General features: G+C 44.6%; 1 protein-coding gene across 2 annotated transcripts in view; it reads right to left on the bottom strand.

The window, feature by feature from the left end:
- The window catches only part of LOC119177840 (activating molecule in BECN1-regulated autophagy protein 1A), a 152,895-nt gene that overhangs the window by 28,714 nt on the left and 108,127 nt on the right, over positions 1-16,054 (bottom strand). For both annotated transcript variants that reach the window (XM_075887428.1, XM_075887429.1), the window contains one exon: positions 12,365-12,569. In XM_075887428.1, coding sequence (XP_075743543.1) covers positions 12,365-12,569 — 205 coding nt within the window. The remainder of the gene's footprint in view (positions 1-12,364; positions 12,570-16,054) is intronic.

Genomic DNA, 16,054 nt, shown 5'->3' with positions numbered 1-16,054 from the left:
AAACGAAACAGATACAACAGGACTGGCATACAATGTTTGCAAATGCCGTTTATTTGAAACGAATGTGACAAAACTGTGCATCTAGCACATACAAGTGCACTTATCATCTCTTGCGGGACAATGTGTGCATGTGTATATTCTTGATGCCCGGGTATGTCACAGTGTTCGTTTCAAATAAATGCCAGTTGCAAGTAAAGCACAGGTCCTGTTATATGTGTTTCGTCATCGTTGTTTGCACTTATCAAGTTTGCACTTTTCAAGTGATTTCTGAGCTGCAGGTAGACTGCTTGAGTGAACCTGTAATGCTAAGTTATTTCCTACCGCTGACCATGCGATCCCTCTCTGATCCCAGCATGAACCACCCAAGTGCTCTTTGGGCAGCAGAGAGGGCAGCACCATTGCAGAGTAGCAAAAGTGCACTGGTGCCCAAATTCGATAGGTGACCGGTAATATGAGCCATCGCAGAGAACTGTGGGATACGACGGCTTCCTGTTCGACGATGCACCACACAGGTTAGCAGCGGCACGCGTACATTTTTGTACAGCTCCATTGAAAGAAAACACCTCTCCACACAATGTCAGTGCTTTAGAAGTTGGTTTTTTGTTTTTGCTAACCGTGACTGTGGCGATGACAAGCTACGAAAGCCATGAACGGCAAGGAAACTTTTTTATCGCACTAAAATGATCTACAATGCTTTTATGCTGCTCGGGGTACTGTCAGTTTGGCTCGTTGATACAGTTAATACAGAAAACAGTTTTCATTGTATGGTACATTACTGCTGATAAAAAATCAACATTTTAAAGATCTCAGGGGATGGTGATGACTGTAGCGGTCTGCTAAAAGTTCATTTCGGGATTGCTGCTTCGGTCGACATCGTCAGGCGATCGGCATGAAGCGCAGCACTTATTGAGCGCGTTGAGATATCTTTTTTTTTTTTTAGCCTTCAGCGCGCTATAAGATGTATTTCTTAGTCCAAACCAGATGCTTTTAAACACTGATCTTGATCAAGCTGCGTGGCATGGCGGCACATAAACAATGCAGTCAGGAGGAATAGACGGCACCGAATAATCGAAACCCTGCACTTTTTTAACACACTTCTTCCTTTGGGTGCCGTCTTGGCGCACAGGTCGACCAAGATAACGCAAATGGACTCATCCAGCGCTTCATGTAAACCTACTCTTGAAAGAAGCTTTTGTGTTTTTGTTATATATAAGATTGCAATAGCCGGTGCTCACCTCGTATGACAAGTCGATTTCACCCACGCGTTCCCATAATATATTTGCGAGGCGCTTGCACGACAATTTATTTCTCAATATAATATTCACAGCAAATTCATGCATAAGCTTTTTTTTTTTAGTGTGGAATACACACGTATCTGTGATAAGATGGTTTTCGCACACTCTGACTTCAATGTTCCGCACTCAAAGACTACCTCTCGCTGTGGCTCTCTTGACAGCCGCGGCCCACCTCATTTTTCTTTCTTCGTTCCATGAAAATCGATACACGCCATTTGCCTTTCACGCTCAAGTTGGAGCAGCCAACGGCTGAACAACCGTCCAAGGTTTATCAGGACAAAGATAAACAGGCGACCGCGCGCGCGAATCCCAAATAATCTGAGGCTTGCGGTGAAGCGGTTCACCGTCGTCTACTCTTCTCGGACCGGAAGCCGAAAGCAGACGGTGCATCCCACAAATGCTCGCTCTTTTACTGGTCACCTATTCGTCTTGGGTGATGATGCTGGGTGTTGAGTACTATGTGTGTTATGGAACCAAGATACGACCTGTAGCAAAATCGCTTACTGCCATTCTAAAACCACTAATACGGTATAATCTCGTTACAACGGATTTGCTTACAACAGACTTTCGAATATGACATACCCATTGGCATCGTTATGCCGACCTCCCTGTTTGTTCTGTTGACTGAGCTTCCTTTACTATGGATTCTGATACGATGAACATTCGGATATAATTGACTAAGATGTGAAGCCCGCAAGGTGGTCAGGACTCCTTTACAGCGAACTCTTCTACTACGGACTCCATCCTAAATTCAATAACTCCCAACTCAAACATCGGCATACCTACAGGATAGGAACAGAGCACCGCAGATATTGAGATACCGATTTAAAAGGGCCCTGCAACATTTTTCGAGCCCCGCCGCGGTGGTCTAGTGGCTAAGGTACTCGGCTGCTGACCCGCAGGGCGCGGGTTCGAATCCCGGCTGCGGCGGCTGCATTTCCGATGGAGGCGGAAATGCTGTAGGCCCGTGTGCTCAGATTTGGGTGCACTTTAAAGAACCCCAGGTGGTCAAAATTTCCGGAGCCCTCCACTACGGCGTCTCTTATAATCATATCGTGATTTTGGGACGTTAAACCACACAAATCATCAACATTTTTCGAGCATCGTCAGAAAAGGCAGCCGATCGATAGTAGCGGCTCTCGAGAACACATGAGCTAAATATTATAGTGCAGCATGCGGCCTGAAATTCACAAGTTATCAAAGTGGGCTAAATATTGCTTTCTCTTCTCTCGTAATATGATAGAAGATGCCCAAAAGGCCCTCGTAGAAGGCCATCTGTCAGCTATTGGCTGATCTGTACATGGCGTGCTCGGTTGTTACAGGGATCACCATGGGAGGCCACGACTTGTCCATGCGCGTGTGCGCACACTGAAAAAGCCGCGTATTCAAAGAAAAAAAAACAGTGTTCAAGGTCACGAGGTGCGTACCGTATCTTTCTTTTGCTCCTGCCATCTCTCCCTGCTTAGCTACTAGCTCTTTTGTTGGGATGAGAGATAAGAGAACGCGTTTGCAGCGTGCAACAAATCTTAGTAACTCCACTCGTACAGTACGGATTCTTAAAATTTTTGCGGCGTTGAATTTGTGAGGCAATAACTTTTTTCGTGAATCCATTTCATGATTACTCAATAAATAAAGTATTTCAGGGACCCTTCAAGAATGAAGGCCGCCAATCTGCATTCGGTTAATGGTCAATTATGCCTAACTACGCGACAAAAAAAAACGGCGTGCAGAGCGCTTCGTCTTGCATTTTGGCCGATGACGCTCGCAATGGCTAGCCCTTGCTTCAAGCTGTCGCTGCGTACTGTGCTTGGCCAGAAAGTCTGCCGCTCATGCGCAATATGCCTATTCCTGGTTTTGAGGAGCCAGTGGGCGATGTAATTATCGCTTTCAACGAAGCACATTACGGCTAACACACTAACAAGATAAGATGATGTTGCTAACACAGTTCGGAGCCAAGTTAGGCCTAGCCACGACTTCGATCGGCAGTCTCGGTTGCGATGTGCTTGGCCGCAGGACCTGACAACGTTTTCAAGGTATCCATGCTTGATTGCGAGTATGAAGAGTTGTCTTATAGTGGTTTTCGTCCCAAGGTTCGAGTTCTGATAAGCAGCGGGTGCAACGAGACGCCATTACAGTGGGTCTGAGATGCGCGTCTGTGTTGTTAGCAACGAGTTTGGCGCGCTATGGTAATCTGGAAACTGAACTTTTATTTGCAGCTGCTGTAACTACATCGCGTCCCTTGAACACAGGACGAGTGTTCAAGGGACGATTGTGCCGTTTAAAAGCTATAAATTTTTTGAAATGCCGTTTTTTTTTTTTTCATGACTTTCCCAATAATTTTCACCACCTCGGCAGGCACAAAATATTTTTTACAGCATTTCTGTGTAGTTTGCAGTGACGATACTTTGGAATAAGATTAATAAAGGGGGGGGGGGGGGGTGCACTAAGTGTGGTATTCAGAAAATCATCTTTTTAATGCCCCAGTTGAGAGTAAATCTGTTTATGACTAGCAATTCTTTCTGGGTATAACATACTGATTGGGCAATTACGTAAAAGTCTGTTGTAACAGTACTTGGATTTTACATACTCCTCTTACAGCAGACAAAAATCCTCTTCACTATGGAGGTATGTCGTAATGAGATTACACTGCTCAAACCTCGATGTAACGAACCCCGATATAACAAAATATCAGTTATAACAAAGTAAATGAAAAATAGCGCGAGACAGTGCTAAGCATAAACCTTACATACAAATTTTCAGATATAGTGAACTTATTTTCGTGCAAGATGCAACTTTGTTATAAAGAGGTCTCAATGTAATGTACAATGACACCAAGTCAACCACCTGCCATAAATGACAGCATAACACCAAATGTACAACGCATAAGTACACACTAAACCACTTGCTACAAATTTTCATCTCCTGATGTGCGCCATCACTGCCAAGAAAGAAATAAACACAGCGACACAGCAGATATTGGCAAAAGTAATCGCCACAAACCCATTTCTTTCTTTTTGCCCAAGTGCAGAATATATCTTCTCATGCTTCCACAACTATTCGATAGCATGGGGTGGAGACGCCAAGGAGTTTGAAAATGCTGCGAGGTCCGGGATGTGCTGCATGGTATAGCGAGCGCTAGAACGGACATTATCGGCTGTCTGCGATACATGTGTTCTGTCGTCTGCTTCCAAGCGTAAACTGACAGAGTTTTCTTGAAACACGGTACAACTGCAGAAAACCAAGTTGTCTACTGCCTGGTTGCGTGCAGCACTTCGCTTACTCAGCACATGCCCTGACTATGGATCAACTTGCTGTAGAATATGCCCACTCCGCTTCAGACCGTGTCCAAATGCGGCGAGTTGCCTGTGGTGCTAACACAGCAATGGCAAGCTTTCTACAAGCGATGTGCACTCCGCGATGTTCTAGCGGTCCTGGAAGCAGATGGAGGCACTTTCGGGCCGTTGCTTAATATAACCGTGCAGTATGAATACAACAACACTGTATGTTTCCTGTACCGTGCGCGCGTAGCGTCAATACAGCAAGGCTTCTCAGTTCCCGTGACCTGCAATGCTAAACTCCACAATGGAGAGCCCCGCTTGTGTTTTTGCAAAGCTCTGCAGGCTTGAACACGGTCCCACACAACAAGGAAGCAGTAATTGGCGATCCAGCACATTCTGGTAGTCACACATTAAAAGCGTGCAGTAGGCTTAAAGAAGCGCTACGTCATATGCATGTCCAAGCAGATAGCTGGGGATGCTTACTCTGATGAGACATTTCGTCGGCAATAAGTCATACTGGAGCATTCATCAAAGGTCACCATCTCACCTTCATTTTTTCCCTTATGATTACCCGCAGACATACCGCCAGAATCATCTGGAAGTGTGGATAGTTGATCAGCTGATCTCCGCACTTATAGAAATGACGAAAAAACATTTCATTTACAGCACATTGTGGCATCTGCAAGTTCGGTGGCAGTGTAAACTTTTATGGTGGAAAAATGTTATCACTGTACACAGTAGGTACGCATTAACCAGTAGGCGTAAGATGAACGACTACGGCTCAAGCGGTCCACGAATTTGTCACTCGTCATAACTGCGTTTTAACCATTAGTACATTTAAAGTGAGTACGTACTAACTAGGTTTAACTGTAGTGGTGATTGTGTGGAAGCTATTGCCAAAGCATTAGCCACTTCTGCTGTTCCAGTGCTTCCATTCAGATAGAACCACAAGCACGCTCGAGCCGTGAGGAGTTGACCACTACAAGAAACAGGGTGCTTGATGAAAAAAGGGTGTCTATTGCAATAGCTTCAAGAGTTAGGCATAAGCAGCCACGTGCAGCACGAACAGCTAACTGCCATCTACTTTTGTTTACATCCCAGCAGCTAAGTTAACATTCTGCTCCTCCCTATTAGAGCAAGGTAAAGGATAGCCTGAGTGGCTGCAATGATGCAGGTTTTCAAAAACACTGAGCAGTTTGCTGTTGCAGTGATGAAAGCAATGTTTTGATTTTTGGAGCAGATTCTGGAGCAGAAAAAATGGTGTTTTGGGGCAGCCTTATGTGTCTTTGGAGCAGAAAAAAATGCTATATTTTAGAGTTGCTACTGGTATTTTTGGAGCAGATGCATGTTCCTAATGACTCCTGAAGTCTAAAACATCACTTAGGCATCTAATAAATACTTATATTTATTATTAAACATGCCGTATGCAAGTATACAAATAGCATAGTTGGCATAAATCATGGGCGGGAGGGTGAGGGGGTCAAGAAAGTCTGGACTTTTCTGGTGTTCAGGCAGGGGGGGACACCCCTTGCAAGTATGGTATGGCATGGAAAACTTCTTTGAAGTCCTGAGGATCAGTCCATGACTGATGCTGGCCGCTCCCCCGTCGGGACAGAGCGGCCAAGCCCCTCTGCCGCCACACGGGCCCTCTGGACAGCCCTGAGTTGGTCCGCCAGCGCGTCACTGTGCAGCATTCGCTGCCACCACTGTTCACCGTGAGAAGCCATTGCCGAGCAGCGCCAGGTCATGTGTTCAAAATTGAGCAAGCCCCCACACTTACTACAATAAATCGAAACCCCAAAGTCACGATCAAATTTATTCATGACGACCGGGTTGGGGTACGTCCACATCTGTAGAAGTCTTAATGTAACCGCCTGTGGCCTGTCAAGTCTAGAATGTATTGCCACGTTCCATTTCTCAAGTTTTGTTATCGCCCCAAAACACTACACAATTCCCAGCGCAAAACGCGCGTGCAGTTTTCGAGAAGCTTCCGGACTTTAGTAGATCATTTCGATAAGATCACGCCCACTCTGCGAACTGTACAGATTATTCTGGAACCTATGCCACCGCCAGCAATAACGCTAGAACATTCGATGGCAAGAGTATAAATGCCGACGCACTTCGCCGCTTGTCAGTAGTTGATCGACGGCCGATGCTCCGTTCACTGCTATCTGTGCAAGACTGTTACTGTAATCAGACTTTCCGTTTACCGGGCACAGGTTCGCCCAAATAAAGAGTTGAATTCCAACATAAAGTTTCCTGTCTTCGGCCACGTCACGACCCCGTGACAGTATAAACGGAAGCGGCACTTCAGACACTCCCTTTCCCATCTAACACCACCACCGAGTAAGCATCTTTCTCGTTAATCCATGCTGCATCAACAAAGGCAGACTCTTCCTCCTGATCCTTTGCCTGGCGCAACAAAGCCCTAGCTCTTGTCATTCGCCTTATTACATTATGGACAGGGTGCACATTTCGCGGAAATGGCCGAACCGTGATATTAGCCCTGATGTTCACGGTCAACTTGTATAGCGCGCACGATCACGAGTCACCACCGATTCTCCGATTGACTGTAAGATATACCTACCAGCTCGCATACCCAGCAACCGCTCTCTCTGTACTATACTCTGAGCCTCGGCGATTTAATCAAAATTATAATGCAAACGCAACCGCAACAACATATCATTTGACGTACTCACAGGCGAACCGAGCGCTGCCTTAATGGATTTTCTAATTAAAGCTTCCAATTTGTCTTTCTCCCTCTTTTTCCAATTTAGCATAGCAGCTACGTAGAAAATATGGCACAAAATGAATGCGTGAACCAAGTGCATCGCACCTTCTTCTCCTTATCCTCTATGCCCGATAAAGATCTTTCGGATAAGTCTTATGGCCTCCTGTGTCTTCTTGGTAATAGGCTAATACACTGAATAGTTATATTATTCGATCCACTTGTTTCATTTACAAAACCAAGGACCTTAATAGCATCGACTTTTGGTACCAATGATCCATTGCTAGTACGAACTGTGATGCAAGTGTCCCACTTGAGGTTTAGCTTTAACGCATGATATCATAGAGTTAACAGTTAAGTATAGCGTAATCAACTTTTTAAAAGGCTTTTTATCTTCATGCGTACCTGTGTTAAATGCTCCTCAGCTGTGGAAATCGGAAAAAAAAGGTGAAAAAAAAAGAAGCTGGATAGACCAATGCAATGTAATTCATGGAGCTCGGACCATATGCTCGTTTTTCAAAATTTCATTTGAAAGCCCGATGTAATTCCTATATAAATAAAAACACAACCCATATTAAAAATAGGAATTGGACACCATGGCCTGATGTGTGTCACCTTATGAGATTTTTTTGGATTTATGCCACTGAGTAGCATACTAGGATGATAGTGTATACAGCTTGCTTTTAGTTTCGACTAGGCTCACGGAATGGTCCCATGGTTCAACTTCATTCTTTTTAGTTTGCCAACATCCTTTCAGAGCAGGTTTAGAATAGTTACTAGCGAATATTGCACTTTGGAGCAGCACTTCCATCACTGCTGTAATCATCATGAAAAGTTTTGTTCACAAATGTGGATACAGGTTCTGTGCAAGAAAGACAGACAGAATCAATTTTTTTTTTCATTCCTACTCATTCAACATGATTGTTGCTGAATGAGGTTCGGGTTGGTTTGGCCATATTTTAGGCAGGCAATTAACTTTATTTGCAACAGTTATCGACATGAAAATGTAAAAGTTTAGCTACAAGGGATAGAGGCACCATATATTTTCAGGCACAGAGATTCAAAAAGTAAAGTAACAATTAACTAAACTAATAATATAGCACAGTTTTAAGTAGGCTACATTAAGGTAAATTGAAAACATAGTGAGCCAACTAAAATGTGAAGTTTCGTTCAATTATCAGAGTATGCTATACATGAAACAAAAATATAACATAAACAAATTTTGGACGTCATACCAGGTGGTATGACGTCCACCCTCCAGCCGCTCGACGTTGTACTAAACAAGCCGTTCAAGGACCGAGTGCGGCTGGATTACCAAGAGTGGATGTCCGGCGACAACCACAAGACACCGACGGGCCACCTACAGAGGCCTCCGCTTGCGACTGTTTGTGGCTGGGCGCTTTCCGCCTGGCGCTCCTTGCTGGATTCCATGGTGGAAAATGCTTTCAAGAAATGTTGCATCAGCGACTCGCTGGATGGCACTGAAGACGACGCACTGTGGGAGGCGGCCAGCGACAAACTCTCGTCTTAAGAAGACAGTTTTGCTTCGTCGGACAAATAAGAGCAGTTGCGATGGTGGTTGAGGGGAGCTCCAAGGATCGGGGTGCGGTGTGCCCAATTCGCAAATAAATTTGGTTTGGCAGTTTTGGGTTGTTTTCCTTTTTTTCTTTTTCGGTAACCTGAACTTGGGGGGTCGACCTATATTCCCACTCGACCTATAGTCCGGTTTATACGGTACGTAAGGCAGCTCCCATACGCTTGTGTACACGATTTATGCAGTCCTTTTTGGTTACCTTTATGAAGCTGTACACCTCTTTTTCTGTGAGTGCATAGAATGTCCTGCTGTCGCCGTCCGACAGCATTGTCGTATAACGAAGCTTGTGCTTTTCAAGTGACCGCTCAAACAAGCGTAGTGCTGCCTCCACTTCCATCTGGCCAGCATTACAATCAACATTCTTCTGGCACAGAGGGGCATGCTGAATGAGCCAGGCAGAATGTCTTGCTTCTCCTTCCTTGGGTCCTGTGGTTCAAGCCAGGCAAAAGTTCGATAGCACGATATGGTCTATCACGAGGCCACTATACATCTCAACAATGCAGCCAACACATATATGCGAGCTATGTCTACGCGTAAGCCAGGTGCCATCATAAATGGCGTCGACGTTTCCGGGCGCTTTGCCGAGCTCCGCATAAAGCTCCTTGACGCGAGCAACGCTCGCCGCTTGGCGTTCTGCAGCAGTCGCACAGCAGGCTTCTTTCATTATATTCATGTGGCTTTGGTAACTCTTGTGGTGAAGCCCTCAATGCAAAATATTCATCCCGGTGAAGAAGTCCGACAGAGCCATTGCCCCCTTGCCGATACTGTTGATGGCCTTCATGGCACGCATATTAACTTCAAACGGCCTTATTTTGGCGTGGGTCTCATCGGCTATACGTGGGGACGAAAAACGCTCTTCGCGAAACTCACAACTGCCGCACGTGACTATGAGCTTCGAACACAGCCAGTACTCTTTCTCGGCGCGTCTTCTTCTTTAGACGAGCGTCTCCAATCATGCCGGCAAAAGACGGAAAGTCGGTGCGTCGGTCGCGTAGCACAAGCAGGCACGTGCGGGAAGCAGACGAACAACGTGCGCGAACGGGAACCGGCGGCCGACGAACAATATACAAAAAAAAGCGCGGGCACCTTTGGCCGCATCAGCCAATGGGAAGCGAGGAACAGGGGGCTCGCCTGGTGCGCGCGCGCTCCGGCCAATCAGCGGCCTGGAAGGGGGCTCCGGAAAAGGGGCGAGGGCAGCTGTTCTGTTTAAGCGACGCCATTTTGAAGAGTGGCAAAATGCGCACAAAGGAATCAGCTTCAAAACAAGCCCAAGATGGCGGCGATCAACCAACTGCCTCGCCGGCGGCGCGCGCGAAAAGTTTGAACGAGTTTGACCTGCCGTGGGTTGTTTTGCGGCTCCCGTGGCGACTTCATAATCAATTTTAATCCATTAACTGATCGAATTCAGCGTTCACAATTTGAGGACACTTGCTTATAGGTCTGAAAATTTGAAATATCGCATTTTCTCAAAATCAACTTTTTGGCCATTTTTCACCATTCTAAGACCCCCGTCCCCCCTTAAGAGAGCCAGGAGCAAGAGCATTCCCATCAACGAGCCACCACTAATCCGTGCCAAAGCAGAAGAGTTTGTTCTTCAGCTCGGGATAAAGTACTTTTTGTGCAGTGAAGGCAGGCTTACAAGGTTTAAAGAAAGAAATGGCCTCGTTTTTGGCACTGTCGCAAAAGAAGCTGCAGCAGCTGATGCTACTGTGTGTCGTGACTGGCGGGCGAGACGGCTGCCAGAGATAATGTTGCAGTTCAAGGACGATGGCATATACAACGTCCATGAAACCGCACATCAAGCTCCTGCCACCAAAATCAATCGCTTTTAAAGCTAAACTTTGCACAGGGGGAAAACAGAGCAAAGACAGACTGACTGTTCTTGTTGGAGCAAATATGCTGGGCAGCGACAAGTTGAAGCTCCTTGTGATAGGAAAATGAAAAAATCCTCGTTGTTTCAAGGAAATGACTACCATGCCCGTCACTTAAGAGTCTAACTCGAAAGCTTGAATGACCTAAGCCCTCTTCAGCAAATGGCTGCACACAGAGGATGCAAAATTTTCGCGGCAAAATAAAAACGTTTTTTTCTACTTGACAACTGCCCTGGACATGGGACTGTAACACGACTGAAATAGATTCAGTTGGAGTTCCTCCCAGATTACACCACAGCACTGTTACAACCCATGTTACAGCTCAAGCCCTCTTGTGCATGAGTCAGGATAAAGAGTACAAGGTGGATGTTCTTGACGTCGTTCATTTCATTGCAGATGCCTAGAGGTCCCACAAGCATAGCGAATTGCTTCAGGCATGCAGAATTTTCTTCAAGTGACCTGACATTTAACTTAGAAGACTTTGAATGCGACAGCAAAGATGCCCTTGAAAGGCAAGAGGTAATTGAGCAGAGTGCTTTAAAGGAAACAACACTGGACTTCAATGATTATGTGCAAGTTGACAGTGGTGTTTCAACTTGCCCTGACAACACTGAGCAAAGCATTGTTAACGAAGTATGCGATGAGGAGGAACAGGAGGAGTTGGGCGAAGACTGAAGAGGTAGCTGCCACAGAAGTTACCACACTTCATGGGGCAGAGTCTGCTGTGCTTTACCTGAGGAATTTTTTTCTTAAGGAGCCAGAATCAGAAGTGTTCATCAAAGCCTAAGTGACATGGAGAAAAAGATTCTGAAGATGAAGGAATCAAAAAAAAAAATTATATGAATATTTAGTCCACAGTGATTAATTGCTGAAATATAAACTTGTGAATGCTATGTAAAAACCTCATGTAGTTTCCTTGCTTTCTAAAAAAACTATGAGTTACATGCACCTCATAATGTTCAGATATCCATAAAATAGTTTTATGAGAGTGTGCACACATCAATCGGCACTTTTTTACATCTCTCTCAGTAAACAGAACTTTTATTAAATGGAAGAAATTTTTCTGGTTCCTTCAAGTTTCGTTTACCGGGAGAGTACTGTATGTACCAATGCATTTTATAAATAAAATTAATGTGATGCCTCAAATATGCATATTTACTTTTTGATTGACAATATTCACAAGTACGAACGCAGTCACCAAATTAAGATGGGTGGGCTTTGAGCACGGGCTTAAGCTTTTACTGGGTAGCTGAATCTTCAAACAGAGACACTAACAGACTGAAATTTTCGTGTTGAAATATCCAAAGAAAGACAATCGTTTTGAAAAACATCTTCAACCTAAAAGTGATTTGTGGATTCATTCACAGTCACCCTCGAACAGCTGTGTCACTTTCGGACCCCAACGTCTTTCGTTCCGGCCATGGCACTGGAAATTCTATAGAATTTTCTTGACTGCCTTCATGATCATGCCTACTCGAATCGCGATGCCATCAAAGATGTGCCATCGTGAGCAGCAGTGAAATGCTGCCCCATCTAGGACACTACAGCCGATGCAACCACTTGACTGAACCGGTGCTGTCAAGAGCACCAACACTCACTGAGTCGTGGTCGGAAGCCCCCCTCGTAGAAGATCGAGAAGTATGTCGTCGAGGGAGAAAAACTCAGCCGGGAGGAGTCCGAAGGGGGCACCAGGCTAGACGAACTCCTAAACAGAATCCTCGGCATTGGCGGCGACTGCGGCCTCGGAGGCACGGGGGCTGTGGGACGTACAGGTGGCGGTGATGATGGTGGTGACACATGCACCTGCACGTAAACGTCATGGTAAAACAAGTTGTTCACACTATATAATGGACAAAACGGTAGTTATATCAGGGCTGGTGTGGGACAGCTCAGTTAGGTGTTAAAGCTCTTTATGGAGCAGGAAAAATAGAATTCAGGAACGGATAAACTATACTTTGGAGTGGCTAGTAAAACGAAAAAAAAAAAAAGGCAACAACCTTTTCAGTCAAGGAAAAGTGTAGGGACAAATCAATGTTAGAATTAAGAAAGGAAAAGAAGACAACTACCCATTTGTAGTACAAAGCCAGGAGGAAATCCCTACCGATTTCTCAGAGAGAAAAGCTTCTTAGTTGCCGAAAAATTCATCGTGGTCCGAATTGCGAACATGGGACCAGCGCCTTTCCGGGACAGTCACTCTGCTAATTAAGCTCACCAAGAAGCTAGCAATAGATGGTGCGAGGGCAAATATATGGACAGCTCGAAGTGCATGAACACCAGTAATGTAAATGTATGTAACGCACAAGTACGGTAACTAAGAAGCCTTTTTTTCTGAGGAATCCATAGGAATTTCCTTGTGGCTTTGTGCTTTCTTATCTCTTCGGCCACTTTGCGGGTTTCTGCACCACTCATTTGTAATGTTAGAATTATATTTTATGACAGCTATGGCAACTAATATGCCATGTCATAGCAGTTAAAATGAAAAAGTTTCTAATATTGGGGGCAGTGAGAACTCCATATTGGCAGCCCAACAGTGCTAAGTAATACGTAACAGTAGGGTTCCGAATACATTGTATTCTGGAGAGCTATGCAAGGACCGGCAGAGAACAAAAGAAATAGCCACAAAAATCCAAAGCTGCTTAACGTAACAGCGGGATTCTACTGCACTGCAGAAATTTTGGCTCCCGCTTCAACCTTTTTATGATGAGACTTGACTGTGGGCCGCTCATTCCCATAAAGCGAAGGTTCTCAAGCATGGTGGTGCCAGGGAACACTGTTAGCACTACAATAAGTGCCAAAGACTCCCCCCCCCCCCTGGTGACCTTTTTCCATTTTTATTTTCAATAAATTCAATACCAAGGTTACATGAGAAGTTCATTCACCAACATGCGACTTAAACGTAGATGCTACTCGAAGGCACTTTCTTTTTAATATCAACTCTATAGCAATGAAACTTAAACTTGAGCTGTTTACGGAACTTAGTATGCTGATTTCAAATATGTAATTAGTTTTCTTGCAAGTTGCGTACTTTCAGCTCTGCGACATGACAAAAGGTAAACCTTAACCCTTATGCCTGCCCCCCCCCCCCCCCTTCATCTCTTAACTTCTGTAATTTTTTACCATTCATAGTTCATAATGTTTCAAATAAAGTGTGGAATCTAAATAACTAATAGCACATACAAAGTATGTAATAGGCGTGAAAAAAAAATAGACGTAAAAAAGTCCGTATTTCACCCAACCTAGTAAAAATTTACGTACAATTTTTCATTATATATTAAATTATTGAAATTTAAACTAGATAATTGTATTTGTCATACTTTGGAAAAAAAGTGGGCAAAATTTCATGCAGATCTGAGTACTAGAAGTGCCCAAAAAAAGGAGGGGCGCATTGAAAGAAAAATGGCAAAATTTGTGTTTTGAAAAAAAACAAGTTCGAAAGTTAAAATTGAGTTTTTATTTATGAAAGATGTTATTAAATGCGATGAAATTTGCACACCAAAAAGAACAATCCTTCTTGTAGTGGCCACTGCCACTAAAATATGCGAACACCATGAGTTTGTCCCTCTCGGCTTTTTCAGGCGGACTCCTCACAGACAGGGCCGATAAACGCTTGCCAAACTTCTTTCGCTCCATCTGGCCGAGCCTTGTGCTGACTGCAAGCTAGGAAGAAGAAGTTCGACAGGACTGTGAAATCTTAACTAAGTCCAGTGTCGAGACACACAACAGTGCCGATGCCATTTTGCGGCCTAGTTTGTGCCACATACTGTAGTACATAATGGCAATGTTGTCCCTGTTAAGTTTCTTCGACCTTGCAAGAATGACGCTAGCGTGGGTACCGCCATTTTTGTTTACTTCAGGGGGGACGCGGCTTTGGGATCGCGAAAAATAGCAAAAAAATCTATTTTTTTTTAAATCAAGTTTTCAGTTTCTGGAACCCTTTTTCTATCAGATTCCAAAATATCTACACTGAAAACTGCGCAGAAGTGCTTCGGAAAATTCATTTCACCCACCTAGGTAGCGGAACTTTTTCTGAAAATCGCGAGAAAACTGCGATTCTTGGGCTCATTGGAAAGAGCATTTCTCCGTGTTTAACTTTCCTGCTTCAGCTGGCTCCTCCCTTTAAAAACAAGCGCACAAAAAGCAAATGTTTCAAGGTTGTTTCGAGGCCTTTGATTGGCTGTGGCCGCCATGTTGCCTCAGCTCACGCTTTAGTTAGGAGCAGTAGGCGGATGCGCGATCATGTTACTACAAGCGCGGCGCGTCATCGGAGTCGTCTTTAGCCCTCACTCCACCGACAGCGAGACTGCGGGCAGGAACGACGCGCCAACGCACTCGTAGCGACGTGCTTCGTCGCAAGCAACGAAGCTGTAAGCGGCGGCACGGTCAGAATACTACGAGTGGCCGCACCGGATGGACGATAAGATTACTACGAGCGAGCGCGCAGTCTTTGAGCGCGGCGGATCATCGCAGTTGGCTTTAACCCTAACTCCGCTGACAGCAAGACTGCAGGCAGGAACGATGCGCTGGACAGCCTTCGTTCCTTCTTCGGCGCACATGACGACGACCTAGAAACGGACCACTTTTTCCAGTGCGAAGGGAGAGCTTTGAAGTTGTTGCATGGCAAGGGTTGGCAAAGTAAGTTGACCGACTTCTGGCCATAAATTTTCGTTCTGCTGGCCGTGTCACTGTTTTTATGTCTCATACTCGCGGCAACGAAATTCTCGCGAAAACGAAATTTTTTGGTTTCCCCGGCGATTTCGTTATTGTGGGTTTTGACTGTACTCGAATTCGCTTCGATTCTAATTTTAATTGTGCGAAATTTCGAAGCATTTGCATTGAGCAATTATGTGTATATTATATTAGTCCAGATGTAACCCCATGTAAGTATGGTTTCACTGCAGCGTAGAAATGTTAAGCCGTGAAAACACCAATTCAAGAGAAATCTGCACTGCCGCGAAGCCTCACTTCAAGGTTAAATTAACATGCCCCCAAATCGATTCATTTTCCACGTTTAACGCTTAATATACCAGCTTACATGTTCTATCAATAGTAAACTTTAAAATGTTATATATTTTACAGGTTATCACACACATTCTACTAAAAGTAAAATTCTGCTACTATTCAAAGTTGTTTCTGCTTCCTTTGAATAAATAAAGTGGAATTTGCACAGGCCTCGTTTCAGTTTTGAGAAAATATTGCGCAGTTTAAATGGGACATGACAAATATGCTTATTTTTCTTTATAATATGCGATACATTATTAAGTTCTACCGCTATAAAATAATCAGCATGA

This window comes from Rhipicephalus microplus, chromosome 1 (genome assembly GCF_043290135.1).
Source record: "Rhipicephalus microplus isolate Deutch F79 chromosome 1, USDA_Rmic, whole genome shotgun sequence".
Classification (NCBI taxonomy): Eukaryota; Metazoa; Arthropoda; class Arachnida; order Ixodida; family Ixodidae; genus Rhipicephalus; species Rhipicephalus microplus.
Note: the sequence above shows the minus strand (reverse complement) of the source record. Positions and strands in the feature narration are given on the sequence as shown.